Consider the following 19,383-nt stretch of genomic DNA (forward strand, 5'->3'; position numbering starts at 1 on the left):
ATCGAAGTCTATATTGGTTTCGATAAAAATTCCAAGCATTCAATTTATAAACAGTGACAGGACAATTCTTCTTATTTTGTTTGTGTAATTCTACTTACTGTTCCCTCCGTTTCAAATTATCTATTGCGGTTACTAAAAATAATTATCGCAAATTATTTATCATTTTAAAAGTTCAAAACACGATTAATTATTTTTCCTCTATTTTACACTTAATAGAATTTTATCATTAGTGAAGATGCATAAATAGGAAAAACATGTAATAAAGAGATATTATAATTAAGACATAAATAAGAGTAAAGTTAGAAAGTCAAATATTTCTTAAGAGGTGTGTAATACAAAAAAAAAAAAAAAAATGACATATAATTTGAGACGGAGAAAGTATAACAAGTTGTTTGTATTATTTTATAGAAGTAATAGTTTTACTTATTACGAAAAATTAGTTATTTTATAATTATCTTTTTAAGTAACGTGACAAATTACATAAACGTGTGCTCTTTTACTTGATCTCAGCCCTCAGATAACAGCAGCCAGCAGATATTGACCGTTTGATTTAGCAGTAGTGATACACCTGCTGCTCATATTTTTGCTCTTTTACCCACTCATATAGGAACATTCCATGCATGGAATTCTTCCATTACTAAAACACAAAAATAATTAAAGAAATAAGTTTTTTTTTTTTTTTTTTTTTTTTTGAGTGGTGAGGAAAGAGTCTTTGGTTTTCTGTTGTGATTTGTTCTTTTAGTCTCCTGAATATTTGCTAGTTTTATGGCCATTGCTGGCGTCCCATCTGTTCAAAATTTGATATTTTTCCAAAATAGGATTCTTGAAATCTTGAATATTAAAATTAAAAAGATATCTTCTTTTTGTATGTGTATGAGAAAGAGATTACATGGATATGGAATTCAAAGACTCTCCTTTTTTGTTCTGTGAGTCTGATCTTTTACTTCCTAAAAAGTGTCTTACTTGACCATAGTTCAATCCCATCTATATTGCTTGACCAATAAGCCCAACTCCATAAATCAAGATTTTAAGGTTTTTCAAAGTTTTGTTCTTCTTCTGCCTTGTTTTTGTGGGTTTCTCTGCTTTTTGGGGTTCTGCCCGGTGTCGGAGCCAGGATTTTCACTGAGGGACTGTGTTACATGATTTAAGCTTCTAGTTTGTTAAGCCGATCTTGAATTTACTCGATTTCTTTTGAACTTGATTTGGCTATATATAGCAAGTTACACAATGGAAGAAGATCAAGATATGAAATTTGTGTGCAAGTTGTGTAACAAGAGGTGTCCAAGTGGGAAGTCACTTGGGGGTCACATGAGGTCTCATGTACTTGCAAATTCAACTGAATTTGATGAAAAAATTGAAGCTAATAAGTTGAAAAAGGTGGAATCTTGGACTAGTAGTAGTGGGAAGAATCAATCAAAATTTGAATCTGGTTATGGGCTTAGAGAGAACCCCAAGAAAACTAGGAGGGCTGAGGATTATACGTTATGTTACTCTGACTCTCCAAAAATACTGCCGCACACTAATTTTGCAGGATCTGACACGCATCCGTCGACATTTCAGAGTCAGAGCAATATAGATTCTAAGTACTCTCTTTTGCCTCAAGAAAAAGTCTGCCAGCAATGTGGCAAAGTGTTTCAATCAATGAAAGCTTTGTGTGGTCATATGGCTTGTCACTCAGAAAAAGATAGAGGGGGCTTGAAAGATGTTGATGATAACTCATGGACTAGTGATAGCAATTCAGATACTGAAGCTGATGAGTTGATCAGCCAGAAATGCCGATCAAAAACTACTAAGAGGTACAAAAAGGTTGTAGTTAAGTCTTTGAATAATTATAATTGTTCGTCGTCTGTGTCTGAGATTGATCATCAAGATCAAGAACAAGAAGAAGTAGCCAAGTGTTTGATGATGTTGTCAAGGGATTCTTGGATTTGGAATAATGGTGTCAATTCATTTGTGGAGACTTCTGATAACAATTCTGTTGTTTTAGAGACCAAATTGTCGTCTAATGATATCCGGAATAATGCTAGAAAGAATAAAAATCTTAAACGTGCCTACGATCAAGATGAAAAGCCTCGAACCAAGAAAAGGAAAGCTGAAACTGAACCTGAGTACTCTGATTCAGACTACTACTTAGGTGAAAATGGGAAAGTCGAATCAGATGGCTCTGTTGAGGGGTTCTTAGGGAATGGTAATTGCAAATGGAGTACATCTAAAATGAGCCTTGGAGCTTGGTTAGACGAACATAGGACCAATGAGAAAAAGGGAAAAAACAGAATTAAAAGATATGTAACAGAGTCAAGGAAGGATTTGAGCAAGAAATTTGAACATGATGGTTATGGATTAGCCTCAAATTCGGATATACGTGAATCAAGAAAGGTAAACACGGATCGATATAACGATTCCGAGGAGAAAAAGCTTGGTCTTAAGGGTCCTCAGGATTGCAAAGATAATATTAATAAGAAGAGAAAATATGAGTGTTTGAACTGCAAGAAGACATTTGGTTCTTATCAGGCTCTTGGTGGACATAGACCTTGCCACAAAAAAATCAATGACCATTCTGAATCAACATATGAAACTGGTGAGAATAGCCTTGGTGGTACTGATAATGATCCTAAATGCATAAACATTGACAAGCATAGGGACGGTTTTCGCGACAAAAAAACAATGGTTCTTGCTCAAGATCTGCCTTATGAGCCTGAGAAAAAGGTTAAACTGAAGAAATCCAAAGGACACAAATGCCCGTTTTGCGATAGGATGTTTAAGTCTGGACAAGCTTTAGGAGGCCACAAAAGGTCACATTTTATTCATGGTGGTGATCAGGAGAATCTCAATCAACAACCTTCAGCAGTCAAGCGCAAAGTTCCTGATTTACTCGATCTTAATCTTCCTGCTCCAGTTGACGAGGAGGACGATGAGCATGCCCAATTCATGTCTTGGTAGTTGGTTATTAACAAGAATGACAGCTCAACGAGTGCTTTTATCATGTTTTTTTTTCTGCTATTATCAATGTTGCAACACAGGTAGGACTTGCCTCCTTTCTAATTAGTTGTAAGCTATGTTGCTCGGACTCTCTAATAATTTTGACGGGTGCGTGTCGGATCCTATTTGGAGGATCAGACACGAGTGCAACAGTATTTTTGGAGAGCCCGAGCAATATAGGAGCTATAATAACTCTCACATTTCCTTCTGATTTTGGCATGTTTCAAGAACATGCTTCCATTTTTGCTAGTAATTTCATCCACGTTCAAGTTTTGGGACATTTAAACTTAAATCAAAGTCTTGTCTTGTCTCTATGATTAACTTAATTTCTTCTTCTGATTAAGATTAATAGTTTTACTTCCGTTTGTCATTGAAACATTTCGTTTCCATGGTTTAAGCTTTCTAGCTCAATTGTGGGCTTAATTTGATTGACTTCAATTCATTTGATCGTTTCAGTTACATAAAATGAAACAAATACCATATTTTTTAGCTTAATTAAACAAAGGTCAAAATGTGGCGATTTTCAGCCATATTGTAAGAGTAGTATGTCATGTATTCTAACTTTGGAATGAGAAAAATCTTTAAGTTGGCTTCAAGTTCAGAGTATTAGCCATTATGAATCTAGAATTTAAACGTTATGAATTGAGTTCAGAGTACGGTTCTAAGTATAACTTTAATTTCATTTTCATGAGCATATGCGCATATAGAGAATGGGAAAGATCAAAATTTTAAGACCTTGGTAATGAAGCTGCATTTCTCTTGTAGGATGGTTCTGTTTGAGAATTAAGCTTGTTAGTAACAAGCTCTTGTGAATAGTTATCTTGCATTCTAAGTTATCATAAATAAGCTGGGACAAAGCTTATGAATGATTAACTTCAAAACTCGTGATGGTTTAGTAATTACTGCTAGTTCCTAAGAAACTTTGTTATTACTGTGTTAGTTTTAACGTGAAATTTGGAAGCTCTTAATGGTAGTTGTATATGTACGACACTTGTACAATTTAAGCATGTCTAAACGTATATACACGAGCAAATTCGCAGCGAAAATAGTAATCGACATACCTCCTCTTCGTCGGTGTCTGTTTTCAGTTCTGTTGGGTCTTTTAACCACTCAAGACTTAACTCTAAAAGTGTGGAGTTTAGAATGAGAGTACCTCTAACCGATAATGCCTTATTTATAATGTTCTTCTATCAAGAATATCCTCTAACAATTACCTAAGGTGGGCAGCAGTTTCTGGGCAATTCAAAGCCATGACAATTTTTCATAATGGGGGAAGGGAGTTCAAACTGCTAACATGACAGTTACACCATGAAAGTTATAAACCATTTTAGATAATGCCTTATTCTCCCACTTGGTCCGAATACTCTAATCCCATAAATGAAAGATAATACATGAAACGTGATGATAATTCCTTTAGGTGCGATTAGTATCTTCTATGAATCACTACGCATTACGCCTCTAAACTTCACCCCATATTTCTTAGTGAATAGACTCAACGTTTATTCTAGGTCTATACTTTAATGATATTTCTCAAAAGTAACTTAATTTGTACATAATAACAAATATGAGAAATATTATACATAATAGAGTTTCATCAATATTCATTTTACAATGAAAAATTACATAGGTGAACCAAGTCCGATTGTGACTACAAGATTCTTGAATTTGTTTGGTAGCATGCCTTTAGTCAAAGGATCAACTAACATTAGTTCAGTGCTACGTTCAGTGATCACAATCTTATCTTTAATGCATTCTCTTATGGCTAGATACTTAGATATGATTGATTCAACTCCTACTTATTTTATTGGGAAAAGTATTCAAAACACACTCAAACTATGGAGAAAATTGCCATAACACACCTCAACTTTGCGGGGGTCCTATGATCCCCCGGACTTATTTTTTGTGTATTATTTACGCTTTCAACCGGTGACCTGGACTAGCAAGTGAAGCTACTCTCCTTCAGCGCGTAAGAGAAGATAAAAACTATATGGACCAGTGTATATTTGCCACATGGCCGTCCAAATAACGTTTTTAGTTCCCCAAATCCAATATCAAATCCCCACAAACGGCTAGATCTTGTTCTCTTCTTCCACATTGAGTTCTTCCCCAATGTGGTAAATTTCTTCTCTTTATGTTTCAATTCTTACCCAAGATTGGATTCTTACAATTTCTTTCCCAAATTTCTGATTAAAAATTCGGGTTAGCTATGGAAGAAACAAGATTGGATTTGAATAAGCTTTGTATGGACAATGAAGATCCAATGTTGAATGCGGAGGTGCGATACAGTCATGGTGTATTGCTCCCATTGAAGACTTCTTGGTCCGACAACAATCCCGGAAGAAGATATTGGTCTTGCCCCTACTATGGCTCGAAGAAGTGTAAATTTTTTCGATGGAGGGATCTTTCCAAAGTTGATGAAAGATCGAAATACATTATTCCAAAGTTGGTGAACAAAATGAAGGAGATGCACGAAGAATTAGCTTCAAAAGAGAAGAAAATTAAGGAGATGGAAGAAGGATGTGGAAGTTCCAAAATTGCCGAGATGTTGAAAGAGATTGAAATGGAAGAACAATCTGCCTCAAGTGATAAGAAAATGAAGGAGATGGAAGAACAATCAAGTGTGATTAATCTGGGCGAAATTGAAAATGCAAAAGAGATAAAATCGAAAAAGAAGGGGATCAACAACTTTAGCTCTAATTTGATTTTCACATTTTGTATCTTGTTTTGTTTTGCTAGTTGGATCAGTTGGTTAATGCGAGGAGATGCTTCAACTTGTCATGACCAATTGCCTTAGTGTTTCTTGTATTTTTGAAGTTGAATGCTTTAGTTTTGTGCTTAATGTTAGGTAGACAGTGCTTGGAAAAATGTCTTTTGTGTTGTGGTTAATGTTAGTTAGGAACTACTTTCCCCTTTTCTTTTGTCTTGTGGTTAATGTATGTTAGGAAATCCTTTTTAGTTTTCTTTTGTTTTGTGTTTAATGTAAGTTGGAAGTTGATGAATGAAATCCCTTTAATTTAGAAAGCAAAGGTGTTACATGTGGTCCAACATAAACCTTGCTTAAATTGAAAACACGGAGACCTAGTCTAATCTATTTCTATGATCTCCTGTTTTTTTTCAACAAGGAAGTGTATCCGGTCCCTAGCAGCGTCACAGGCCTTGAAACACAATATATCCCCTGTCCTGAATCCGTTAGCATTTATAAATTCTTTCTATCCTTGATAGAGGCGCGTATGAGCACCAACTTTGTATTTCATTTTTGTACGCACCTCTTTCAGAAATTACAACAGCTTCACGGTCATCGTCTGGGAGAAATTCAAGAATGCTACTTGGAAGGATCTGTGGAAAAACATGTGATTACTAAAACTAAAATAACAATTGAAAATAACAAATAAATTAGATGAACACTTACGAAATCATCCTTTTCGACGTATGATTTGGTCAATTTTTTCTCAAAATAAGCTACCATTTTCGAATTAAGGCTCATGTTAGAGGCTGCGTAGAATGCTATTTCATAGTATTAGAGTGTGAGTGAAAGCCTATATTAATAATGTGTTTTGCAATAAATTACCCACCACTTAACCCCCAACCACCTTAGCTGTTGTTGACCACCTTTAAATTCGGTCAAAAGCTTGACCACATTTACTGAGCAACATTAATCTCGTTCAAAATGCTTGACCAGATTTGGTGAGCAACATTAATGTGGTTCAATTGCCTGACCAGATTCCACTTGGTCCATAAATTGCACATTTCAAAAAGAAACAGATGCACCAATATAGGTTGCACATTCTGGACATTAAAAATATGCACCAACAATTTCAAAAAGAAACAGACATTCTGGACATTAAACATGTGCACCAATCAACTGCTGAAAGAGACAGAACTTACTAATAGAAACAGACCTTGGTATATATAAACAATTGCACCAATATAAGTTTGTACAAAAGTAGTGCATCACATTCATGATGATGCGACATCCAAGTGCAGTAGCATAATGTCACAAAACAAGCATCTAAACCACAGCTACTTTAGTTTGTTTAAGAACTGCAAAAACTGCCAACTACATTAACTTGTTCTACTAACTACCAACATATTAACACTACTTCTATGGATCCTTTGTCTGCGAGTTCTGGGTTGCTGTCACTTTTTTCCTTTTCTTTACCCTCATCTCTTCAAGCTGGCTTGATGTCATTGCTGCTTGGCCCTTCCACCTCACTCCAGTCCTTGCTTTGTGACCAAGGTCCCCAATAACATCAGCTGACCTTATATGCTTTCATGGAGCAGCATCAATTATCCTACTACTTGGCAAGCCATGCTGTAGACAAAGCAAAATAATTGTTTATAGTTAGTAAATTCACTTGCAACAAATATACCCATTCCAACAAATATTTCAGCTCTTATATTGTATGTTGTAAATCCATTTTCTGCGACAAATATACCCTTTCCAACAGTCCTAGGCCTTTTATAAGGGGTAGTTCTTCTTCTTTCATTGTCAACAGCTGTTACACTAGAAGCTTGAAAGGTTTTTCTTGGTCTTCCCCTCCTCACATTCCCCTAGCTCTTGTTGGTGCTTCAGAAGTTGGAGTTGCCTTTCTTGTTCTTCCCCTAGCTCTTGCAGGTGCAACACTTGATTCAAAGAAAGCTTGGCTGAGATGCTACAGCAATATCTGGTCCATTACCATAGCTTGTTCTACCAGAATCGTACCAAAAATAGTAGTGTCAAATCAAAACCATTACTACAAAGAGTATAAAAAACAGAGTTTACTTTAAAAGCCTATACCTTCAAAGGACAGCGTCTTTTATTATGGTTTTTACCATGACAAATGCTGCAAGTCATGTCAACTCCTTTTCTTGACAACTTACCATATCTTTTTGACTCAGTGGCTTCTCTTCTCCTGACCTTCTTTGGTCCATTGGCATAGGCTTTACAACTGGTGGTGCAACATAGGGGTTATTGGACTCGGGCCACATTTTCATATTAGTAACTGGTTGAAGAAAATGACAATAAGTCCTCAAGTAGGTCTCCTTACTGTAGCAACTATCAACAAACTCAATGGGTTCATACTTCTTATATAATATGGCAGCAAGGGCATGTTGACATGGTATTCCCTTGAGCATCCAGGCCCTACAACTGCAAGTTCTATTTCTCAAATCAACAGTATGTTGATATGGCCCATCACTAATTTCAAACCCTCTCTCACCATTGAAATCAATATTACATTCCATTGACTTCTTTATGTTGATTTCTAGTACCCTCAGTGCCATTGGAGATATATTGGTTAACCATGTTTTTGGAAATTGACTCAACTGACCTATTCTAGTCATTACCTTCACTCTAATCTCTTCAAGCATAGTGATAATGGTTTTATGCCTTGGTCCTAAAATCCAAGCATCAAGCTCTCGTACATATTATTGTCCACACTATCACACTTAATATCGCTTCTAAAGTACAATTACACCAAGTTTCGTGGGTAGTACAAGAAATCAAGCAACAATATCCTTGCCATCCTTAGCGTACCAAGCTGTTTCATTTTGTCCAGATTTATCTTCATCTCTCCTTCAAAGGTGCTTTTTGCACACTTCCAGAATTGGTTCCTTCTTTGAAGACCTCTCCATCCTTTTGCCCAGTTAGCTAGGATGTGTCTTGCATATATCCTGTGCTCCACCAGTGGTAACAATTCTTTCATAGCTAATTGAAGCCCCTACAATTTTGAGAAACAATTATATATGAATGGACAGAAACTAAATGAAGAAAAATAAAAGTGATTGTCATACCTTTTGCATGTATGCGATATCACCGTGTAGTTCTTTAAATCTCCCATTCCCAAATCGGTATCAACAATTTCAAAAACCATGTCCAAGTGTTCTTATTCTCATATTCCACTATAGCCCAAGCAATAGGCAACATTTGGTTATTAGCATCTTTAGCAACCTATGACCAATAGTTGTCCTTTGGTTATTCCCTTTAAAAACAACCATCCAAACCAATACATTTCCTACGGCCACCTAAAAAGCATTTTTTCAAAGCATCAAAGCAAATATAAAAACTTTCAAACACCAACCTACCACTTTCACCAGAGTCATCAACCTTAACAACACAAGTACTCCCAGGATTAGTCCACAACATTTCATCCCGATAGTCAAATATTCTTTCAAACTCTAACACATGATCACCCATGATTTCTTGGAGTACTTTAGCTCTAGCTCTCCTGGCAAAGGGTTTTTCCAACATGTATGTTAAGTTCTTCCCTAATCAACGCCGAAACTTGAAAATCCTAATGTTTGGTCGTTTCCGTAATTCTATTCTTATAATGCTTAGACAAGAACTTAGCATTGCACATGTAATTTCTAGTAGTCTTGACACACCTATGTTTAGGATTGTAGGTTTTGATCATGAAATCATTAGTCTTCTTGTCAAGACTTGCATATAGCAGCCATGGGCAGCCATCCCTACACCTCACCCTAACCTTTTTGGGCTCATTGACAAATTTCTCTAACTGCACACCCCTTTGAAGTGCATATTTTGTAACAGCATCCCTAAACTCATTCACATCCTCAAAAACCATCCCCAACTCCCACATCACTTTTTCAACAGTTTTGTCAAAAATTATCCTTCTCCTAGCCCTCCTAGACCCTGACTCATCATCTGTATCTGATTCAACACTATATGCATCAGAACTGACATACACTGGCTCATCCCCAAAGAACCTTACCTTTCAAGCTTGTATCAGCAGTAGCTTTCATCAAAGCCCAGATCTGGACCAACTTCACCAACAGGAATTTCTCCAGGGTCATTTGGTATCCTTTCTCTTCTTTTCCTCCTCTGATATGACCTCCTTTCAGCCCTCAAATTTATGCACTCTTCATGAACATCATCACTTTCATGTTCAGCATTATGTTCATTAAATAGTTCAGCTTGGTCAGACTCAGAACTATCATCAGTGGACTTGTCAGATTCAAGAATAGGAAATTCACTACTTAATGGGTCTTCAGAAGCAGTAGCTTCAGTAGCTGCTGGTTCTGCCTTCTTGGATACCCCCATCCCTTTCTTCATTAAAAGCAGCCAAAGATTCCTCATTGAGGCTAGTGTATTCCAAAAAAGCAATGGGACCATCTACATTATCTAAATTATCAACCATGTGACAGACATAGATTTCAATAGTATCCCCATTTTCAAAACTTTGTGAAATTTCCAAAATGTCCCTATCAGTTGGATTTCTACAACACTGTCACTATTAGGTCTCCTAACACAAAATGAACAACTTGTAGTATACCCTAGTTCTTTAATATGATCCCTTAGTTCAAAAAAGGACATCCTATCCACATCAATATCCAAAAACTCTGTTATTTTTCCACCCTCATACTTTGGTTGCCCACTACTAACATCCAAAACCCCACCATGATACCATCTCAATGTTACTAATACAAACCCACTCATACCTGAAATTACAATTCAATAATAGTACAAACAATCAGTACCACACATATAAAATAACAATAGATGGTCAACAACAATCACAACCCCACACAGACATCAAACAACAACAATTAAATTCAGACTTGTGACAATACAAGGCCAAACAAAGGTATAAAATCACATTTTGGGGTGAAAATAAATTGGACGCACTTACAATAGTAATACTACACAACATAAGCTTACACATCTCTTAACCCCAATAACCCCAATTTAAACTAGGAAAACCCCATAATTTTTCAACAAACCCCAGAAATTCATACGACAATGTCACAAATCCTATTTAATATAGAAAAAAATAAACTTTACGCGTGCAATACTGACAAAGAACACGACTAACCTAGTATTTTTTCAGTTCACTAAAAGCTTGACACAACCTTGAAGATGAATCGACGATTTCGGGTCAAAATCCACCGCGATGTTACCACCTAAACTTAGTTTAACTATGATTCACACCGATTTGCGTAATAAAATGGTATTTGAGTGATTAAAATGGTAGAAATCGAGTGGAACGTGAGACTGAATTTTGGATTTCAAATTTTGGAAAGCAAAATAATGAAAATGACCCGTCTGGTTTTAACTTTATGAGCGCGTGCATACACTCAAACTCGTTTGAGTGACTTTTTCCGGTTGAAAGCGTAAATAATACACAAAAAATAAGTCCAGGGTGGTCATAGGACCCCCGCAAAGTTGAGGTGTGTTATGGCAATTTTGGCCATAGTTTGAGTGTGTTTTGAATACTTTTCCCTATTTTATTCTTAGCCATAAAGATAACGACTGAATTATCATAATATATCCTCAATGACTTAGAGATCTAGTCAACAAGTTTGAACCCAAAAATAGAACTAGATCTTCAACCATACACCATGTGAGGTAGTCTCAAAATCAGAAATGAACTCAACCCCCATAATGAAAGTAGCAGTTAGAGTCTGTTTGGCACTACTCCGAAATATAGTCTTTTTTCTGTAAAACAATATGCATAACATGTTTCCAGCCAAAACAATGTTGTTCTGAATGAAACATATTTCATCAATCTTGCGCTATAATAAAGGATTTAATCCTTTTGTTTTTTTGTAAAGAAAAAATGAACTGCGGGACTAACTCCAACTTAAAAATTAGCTCATGAAATGAGAATCAAATATCATATAATAAGGACACAACAACTCATTCTCTCAATCAAATACGGTACACTTTAACATTTTCCAAGTGAAAATTTTGTGTTGCATAGTTTGTGATGTCACGCCCCGAACCTGGGCCTGGACGTAACACGGCACCCGGTGCCTGACTGCATGTGACCGAGCGAACCAACTGGCTGACTGAATCAACATGTGATATCAAAACATAACTGAATGTGAAAATAACTGAACACATGCTGATATGCTAAAGGTCTGACTGAAATCATAATGCGGAAATACATAGAAAATATGAACATATATCTGAAAGTAGTCAACATGGCTAAACCAAAACGACTGAACAACTGCCATCAAGGCTAATCTTAATAAATATCTGACTATCTGAACTATGTCTATGAAGCCTCTAAGAGTACTAAATGATAGAGCTGTCTATAAACTGAAATAACTGGATAGCTGACAATGCCCCGAAGGAATGTGGGGCTCACCGGTAGCTGATACGTGCACTCCTAATTAGCTGAATCGTCAACCTGTGTATCATTACCTGCATCGCGAGATGCAGGCCCCCAAACAATAAAAAGGGACATCAGTACATTTGAATTGTACTGGTATGTAAAGCAACTGAAGCAATAAAATACTGGAACTGAAACTGAAACTGATAACTGTAACTGTAATAGCAAGGAAGTAGAGATATGAATACTCCCTGCTCTATATCTGAATCATCTGTATTATCTGTGTTTGTATATGTGGGGCCTCGGCCCAATAATAAATGCACGCTATGGCCTCGGCCTAGTAGTGCGTCAGTCAATGGCCTCGGCCATGTATACGTATACACAAGACTGTGCTGTGCCCTCGGGCAAAATCACATATGTATAATTATGGTTAATTAATAAGGACTGAGACCATAACAACAATGAACAATGCTGAACTGAAATAGACATGCTGGACTAAATTGAAAACACTGACTGTTTCTGAGCATACTGAATTTCTAGACTGAGACTCATGTGGTAACAATACATAAGTCTATAAAGATTACGTGTTGAGTTCATGATATTCAAATTGATAACCATGAACGAATTCAGAATCGCAACCCAAGAAGATAACAGGGCCTACAACATATCATAAAACCGGGGCTAAACCGTATTCTGAGTCAAATTGCGGACAAGTATGAAGAATGAGGCGTAGGGAGAATCATGAACATTCCCTAACGTAGATAGTTAGCCTCACATACCTTAATTCCAGCCTTTGAGCGTAATACAATGTTCGTCAACCTTTTCAACTTTGATCTATATCAATACAAGTCAAAGGGATTCTATATTAGCAATAATATTCATGCTTTGGTCATCTAAGCATTTTATCAAACACTTTGTGGGCATGAAGCTCCATAATCTCCATTAATGGTGATTTCTTCACCCAATTCCCATTCTATTACTTCTAGGTGATTCTACAATCTCAATTAGGTGTAATCAACATCATTCTTCATCACCCACATGAATACAACAATCCCAAATCAACAAATCCAAAACTCTAGCATAATTCATATAATTTCCTTTATCAAACCCATTTGTTATTCTCCCAAGAATTCATCAATTCTCAACTATAAATGATTTGAGAGTAGGAATATTACCTTTTATGAGCATCCACCACGAAATCAACACCCCAAGTTTGATTTGTAGCTTAGAAACGACAGCAAACTTGTACTACACTTTATCCTTCACGAGCCTTGGGATTCGGGGCCTTCAACTTGGTTGATTCTCTCTTTCTCTCTCTAATTCTCCTCTCTCCCTTTCTCTCTCTAAAATCTGAAAATATGGAGGAAATGGGGCTGCTAGGGTTAACATTTCCCTTAAATACCAAGGGGAAATGGGTTTGACCCAACTTGAAATCGGGTTGGGACCTTTCTGTCTTAAAACGTCCATATCTCCCTATTCCGATGTCACCTATGATCCCACGACCTATGGTTGGAAAGATATTTCAATTATCTACAACTTTTGTTCTTTGAGTTTTCCCAAATTCCCAATTTATGATAGGGTTATGGCCTCCGAAGTCGGGTGACCCGAAACGTATATACGGACCAAGATACGGTCACTGTTACGGTCCCGTAACACAAGGTACGGACCGTAACTTTGTACCAATACCTTGGTGAAAATTTCCAGTGAGGTTCTGGAAATTTTTGGTGTGTTACAGTCCACTGTTACGGCCCGTAACACGAGTTACGGTCCGTAACGTCACCGTTACGCCAGGCTGAATTTCCAGCGAACATGCTTCAGTAAAATGGGAATAACTTTTTGCACAGATGTCCGTTTGACCCCGTAAGATACCATTGGAAAGCTATTTCAAAGATCTACAATTTTCATCAAGGAAGTTTTCCCAAATTCATAACAGATTTTCACGAAAGTTGGCTGGAAGGCAGACGTATCAAAAACTTAGCCGATTCGATAGGATTTCAAGTGCCTTACTATTAGCCATATTGAGACGATCATATCTCCTTGCTCCGATCTCTGATTGGCTTGGTCTTTATATCGTTAGAAAGGTATTTCCACATACTACGAATTCATTAGGGGTAATTTCCCAAATTCCAAACCGATTAAGGAGTTATCGCTGCCCTAGGCCTATCAACCATTTTCGCAAAACGTTCAAACCTTCAGTGTTTCCACTAGAACTCTAATGATATGAGCTTAAACTCAGTTCCAAGATGCGGGGTGTTACATGTGACTTGTGTGTTGTCATTATTATCAAGGTGATAATTGTTACTGATATCCCCCCTCGTTCTTTGTATGTGTCTTTTTTTCTCATTTTGATCATTTTTGGAAAAAGAAAAGAAAAAAATCAAAGTTAATAACATCTTCTACCTTGTATCTGTCTGACACCACAGGACTTACAGGTCATATGTTATTTACAAGTTGACAAAGATATAGAACAATCTCCCTAACCTAGTATTAATCATACGTTAAATAACCTAAGAATATTTATCAATAAAATGTGAGGATCCCAAAGTTGTCCAATCTTAATAAGTACACTTACACATTTGTGTTTCATAACAATATTCAATCATAGTCATTAAGAAAAATTGCATTGAGCAATATGGCAGGAAGTAACATTAAGGTTCTTGGTACACGTCCAAAGTCCATCTGTGAATCGAGTTGAAATAGCCCTCAACATAAAGTCAGTGGAATATTCTAAAGAGTTAGGAAGAGGGGCATATACGAGGAAATGAGAAAACAATAACGGCTAAAGATTCGGTCTCTTCATGTGCGTTGACCTAATACACAAAGACAAATGATTGAATGAATGCATGCTAAACATTGCAGTCTATATACGTTTCAATATAAAATTCCAAGTATTTTTGTACTATATAGTTAAAGGACAATTCTTCTTATTTTGTTTTGTGTAATTCTACTTACTACTCTATCCGTTTCAAATTATTTGTCGCGATTACTAAAAATAATTATCTCAAATTATTTGTCGTTTTATAAGTTGAAGACATAATTAATTATTTTTTCTTTATTTTATCCTCAGTGGAATTTTGTCATTAGTGGAGATGCATAAATAGAATAAACATTTAATAAAGTGATACTATAACAAAGACTGGGTAAAAGTAGAAAGTCAAATATTTTTTAAGAGGCGTGCAATATAATTTGAGACGAACAAGTTGTTTGTATTACTTTATATGAGTAATAGTTTTACTTATTACAAAAAAATTAGTTATTTTATAATTATCTTTTAAGTGACGTCATAAATTACTGAAACGTGTGCTCTTTTACTTGATCTCAACCCTCAGATAACAGTAGCCAGCATATCTTGACCGTTTGATTTAGCAGCAACGACACACGTGCTGCTCATATTTTTGCTCTTTTTCTCTTTCACATAGGAACATTCCATGCATGGATTACTAAAACACAAAAAGAGATAATTAAAGAAAAAAGTTTTTTTTTTTTTTTTTTTTTTAAGTGGGGAGGAAAGAGTCTTTGGTTTTCTGATGTGATTTGTTCATTTATTCTCCTGAATATTTGCTAGTTTTACGGCCATTGCTGGTGTCCCATCTGTTCAAAATTTAATTTTTTTCCAAAATAGGATTCTTGAAATCTTGAATTTTAAAATTAAAAGCCCTATTTTCTGTTTGTGAAAAAAAAAATAAAAAAAAATTACATGGCTATGGAATTCAAAGACTCTCCTTTTTTGTTCTGTGAGTCTAATCTTTTACTTCCTAAAAAGTTTCTTAGTTGACCATAGTTCAATCCCATTTGTATTTACTTGACCAACAAGCCAAACGCCATGATCAAGATTTAAGTTTTTTCAAAGTTTTGTTCCTTTTTTTGCTCTCTTTGATCCAAGATTCTGCTCTCTATTTTGGGGGGGGTTTCTTAGTGACGGAGCAGGATTTTTCACTGAGTGACACTGGTCTTATTTTTATTTTGATTTGGCTATATATAGCAAGCTACACAATGGAAGAAGATCAAGATATGAAGTTTGTGTGCAAGTTGTGTAACAAGAGGTGTCCAAGTGGGAAGTCACTTGGGGGTCACATGAGGTCTCATGTACTTGCAAATTCAACTGAATTTGAGGAAAATCTTGAAGCTAATAAGTTGAAAAAGGTAGAATCTTGGACTAGTAGTAGTGGGAAGAATCAATCAAAAGTTGAATCAGGTTATGAGCTTAGAGAGAACCCCAAGAAAACTAGAAGGGCCAAGGATTCCAAGTTATATTACCCGGACTCTCCAAAAATACTGTCACTCACGACTTTCGGAGGATCTGACACGCATTTGTCGACATTACAGAATCCGAGCAACATAGATTCTAAGTACTCTCCTTTGCCTCAAGAAAAAGTCTGTCAGCAATGTGGCAAAGTGTTTCAATCAATGAAAGCTTTGTGTGGTCATATGGCTTGTCACTCAGAAAAAGATAAATGGGGCTTGAAAAATGTTGATGATAACTCATGGACTAGTGATAGCAATTCAGATACTGAAGCTGATGAGTTGATCACCCAGAAATGTAGATCAAAAACTACTAAGAGGTACAAAAAGATTGTTGTTAAGTCTTTGAATAATTATAATTGTTCGTCGTCTGTGTCTGAGATTGATCATCAAGATCAAGAACAAGAAGAAGTAGCCAAGTGTTTGATGATGTTGTCAAGGGATTCTTGGATTTGGAATAATGGTGTCAATTCATTTGTGGAGACTTCTGATAACAATTCTGTTGTTTTAGAGACCAAATTGTCGTCTAATGATATCCGGAATAATGCTAGAAAGAATAAAAATCTTAAACGTGCCTACGATCAAGATGAAAAGCCTCGAACCAAGAAAAGGAAAGCCGAAACTGAACCTGAGTACTCTGATTCAGACTACTACTTAGGTGAAAATGGGAAAGTCGAATCAGATGGCTCTGTTGAGGGTTCTTAGGGAATGGTAATTGCAAATGGAGTACATCTAAAATGAGCCTTGGAGCTTGGTTAGACGAACATAGGACCAATGAGAAAAAGGAAAAAACAGAATTAAAAGATATGTAACAGAGTCAAGGAAGGATTTGAGCAAGAAATTTGAACATGATGGTTATGGATTAGCCTCAAATTCGGATATACGTGAATCAAGAAAGGTAAACACGGATCGATATAACGATTCGAGGAGAAAAAGCTTGGTCTTAAGGGTCCTCAGGATTGCAAAGATAATATTAATTAGAAGAGAAAATATGAGTGTTTGAACTGCAAGAAGACATTTGGTTCTTATCAGGCTCTTGGTGGACATAGACCTTGCCACAAAAAAATCAATGACCATTCTGAATCAACATATGAAACTGGTGAGAATAGCCTTGGTGGTACTGATAATGATCCTAAATGCATAAACATTGACAAGCATAGGGACGCTTTTCGCGACAAAAAAACAATGGTTCTTGCTCAAGATCTGCTTTATGAGCCTGAGAAAAAGGTTAAACTGAAGAAATCCAAAGGACACAAATGCCCGTTTTGCGATAGGATGTTTAAGTCTGGACAAGCTTTAGGAGGCCACAAAAGGTCACATTTTATTCATGGTGGTGATCAGGAGAATCTCAATCAACAACCTTCAGCAGTCAAGCGCAAAGTTCCTGATTTACTCGATCTTAATCTTCCTGCTCCAGTTGACGAGGAGGACGATGAGCATGCCCAATTCATGTCTTGGTAGTTGGTTATTAACAAGAATGACAGCTCGACGAGTGCTTTTATCATGTTTTTTTTTTCTGCTATTATCAATGTTGCAACACAGGTAGGACTTGCCTCCTTTCTAATTAGTTGTAAGCTATGTTGCTTGGACTCTCTAATAATTTTGACGGGTGCGTGTCGGATCCTATTTGGAGGATCGACTGAATGAAACGAGTGCTGATAAATATTTTTGGAGAGCTACGAACCCTAGTGCAATATAGAGCTATAATAACTCTCATATTTCCTTCTGATTTTGGCATGTTTCAAGAACATGCTTCCATTTTTGCTAGTAATTTCATCCACGTTCAAGTTTTGGGACATTTAAACTTAAATCAAAGTCTTGTCTTGTCTCTATGATTAACTTAATTTCTTCTTCTGATTAAGATTAATAGTTTTACTTCCGTTTGTCATTGAAACATTTCGTTTCCATGGTTTAAGCTTTCTAGCTCAATTGTGGGCTTAATTTGATTGACTTCAATTCATTTGATCGTTTCAGTTACATAAAATGAAACAAATACCATATTTTTTAGCTTAATTAAACAAAGGTCAAAATGTGGTGATTTTCAGCCATATTGTAAGAGTAGTATGTCATGTATTCTAACTTTGGAATGAGAAAAATCTTTAAGTTGGCTTCAAGTTCAGAGTATCAGCCATTATGAATCTAGAATTTAAACGTTATGAATTGAGTTCAGAGTACGGTTCTAAGTATAACTTTAATTTCATTTTCATGAGCACATGCGCATATAGAGAATGGGAAAGATCAAAATTTTAAGACCTTGGTAATGAAGCTGCATTTCTCTTGTAGGATGGTTCTGTTTGAGAATTAAGCTTGTTAGTAACAAGCTCTTGTGAATAGTTATCTTGCATTCTAAGTTATCATAAATAAGCTGGGACAAAGCTTATGAATGATTAACTTCAAAACTCGTGATGGTTTAGTAATTACTGCTAGTTCCTAAGAAACTTTGTTATTACTGTGTTAGTTTTAACGTGAAATTTGGAAGCTCTTAATGGTAGTTGTATATGTACGACACTTGTACAATTTAAGCATGTCTAAACGTATATACACGAGCAAATTCGCAGCGAAAATAGTAATCGACATACCTCCTCTTCGTCGGTGTCTGTTTTCAGTTCTGTTGGGTCTTTTAACCACTCAAGACTTAACTCTAAAAGTGTGGAGTTTAGAATGAGAGTTCGTGCTTAGGGACCTCTAACCGATAATGCCTTATTTATAATGTTCTTCTATCAAGAATATCCTCTAACAATTACCTAAGGTGGGCAGCAGTTTCTGGGCAATTCAAAGCCATGACAATTTTTCATAATGAGGAGAGGGAGTTCAAACTGCTAACATGACAGTTACACCATGAAAGTTATAAACCATTTTAGATAATGCCTTATTCTCCCACTTGGTCCGAATACTCTAATCCCATAAATCTATATATTATTAAAAACAGAATAGTTTTAGGACAAAAAGTGGTTATATTAGTTATTAATTAGTTAATTTAGTTAGTGTTTTTGAATTAAAAAATAATTAAATAAATATTTATATTTTTTAAAGAAAGTGGTCTTGATAAAATGGGGAAAAAAAACTGAACAGTTGGTTTTTAAGTAGTGGTCTTGAAGACCACGTTTGT

At 36.0% G+C, this 19,383-nt stretch overlaps 2 protein-coding genes and 1 pseudogene across 2 annotated transcripts; 2 read left to right on the forward strand and 1 right to left on the reverse strand.

Moving 5' to 3' along the window:
• The first annotated feature begins 542 nt into the window (after positions 1-542).
• Positions 543-3,361, forward strand: LOC132035142 (uncharacterized). Its single transcript, XM_059425441.1, has one exon. It carries the CDS (start codon positions 1,228-1,230, stop codon positions 2,938-2,940), a length of 1,713 nt encoding a protein of 570 aa, XP_059281424.1. The 5' UTR covers positions 543-1,227; the 3' UTR covers positions 2,941-3,361.
• Positions 3,362-7,081: 3,720 nt separating this feature from the next.
• Positions 7,082-8,241, reverse strand: LOC132034673 (uncharacterized). Its single transcript, XM_059425050.1, has 2 exons — positions 7,840-8,241; positions 7,082-7,246 (listed from the first exon to the last, which is right to left on the reverse strand). Exons 1-2 carry the CDS (start codon positions 8,239-8,241, stop codon positions 7,082-7,084), a joined length of 567 nt encoding a protein of 188 aa, XP_059281033.1.
• Positions 8,242-16,025: 7,784 nt separating this feature from the next.
• On the forward strand, positions 16,026-17,890 carry LOC132035286 (uncharacterized; annotated as a pseudogene).
• The last annotated feature ends 1,493 nt before the right edge of the window (positions 17,891-19,383 follow it).

This window comes from Lycium ferocissimum, chromosome 10, assembly GCF_029784015.1.
Source record: "Lycium ferocissimum isolate CSIRO_LF1 chromosome 10, AGI_CSIRO_Lferr_CH_V1, whole genome shotgun sequence".
NCBI lineage: Eukaryota > Viridiplantae > Streptophyta > Magnoliopsida > Solanales > Solanaceae > Lycium > Lycium ferocissimum.

What these genes read in the sequence shown, in the direction of transcription:
- LOC132034673 (XM_059425050.1), bottom strand. Translation starts at nt 8,241, where the DNA reads ATGGCACTGAGGGTACTAGAAATCAACATAAAGAAGTCAATGGAATGT. An exon ending in CACTGAGTCAAAAAGATATG is followed by an intron (nt 7,247 to 7,839) that starts GTAAGTTGTCAA and finishes GCTCCATGAAAG; the next exon opens with CATATAAGGTCAGCTGATGT.
- LOC132035142 (XM_059425441.1), top strand. Translation starts at nt 1,228, where the DNA reads ATGGAAGAAGATCAAGATATGAAATTTGTGTGCAAGTTGTGTAACAAG.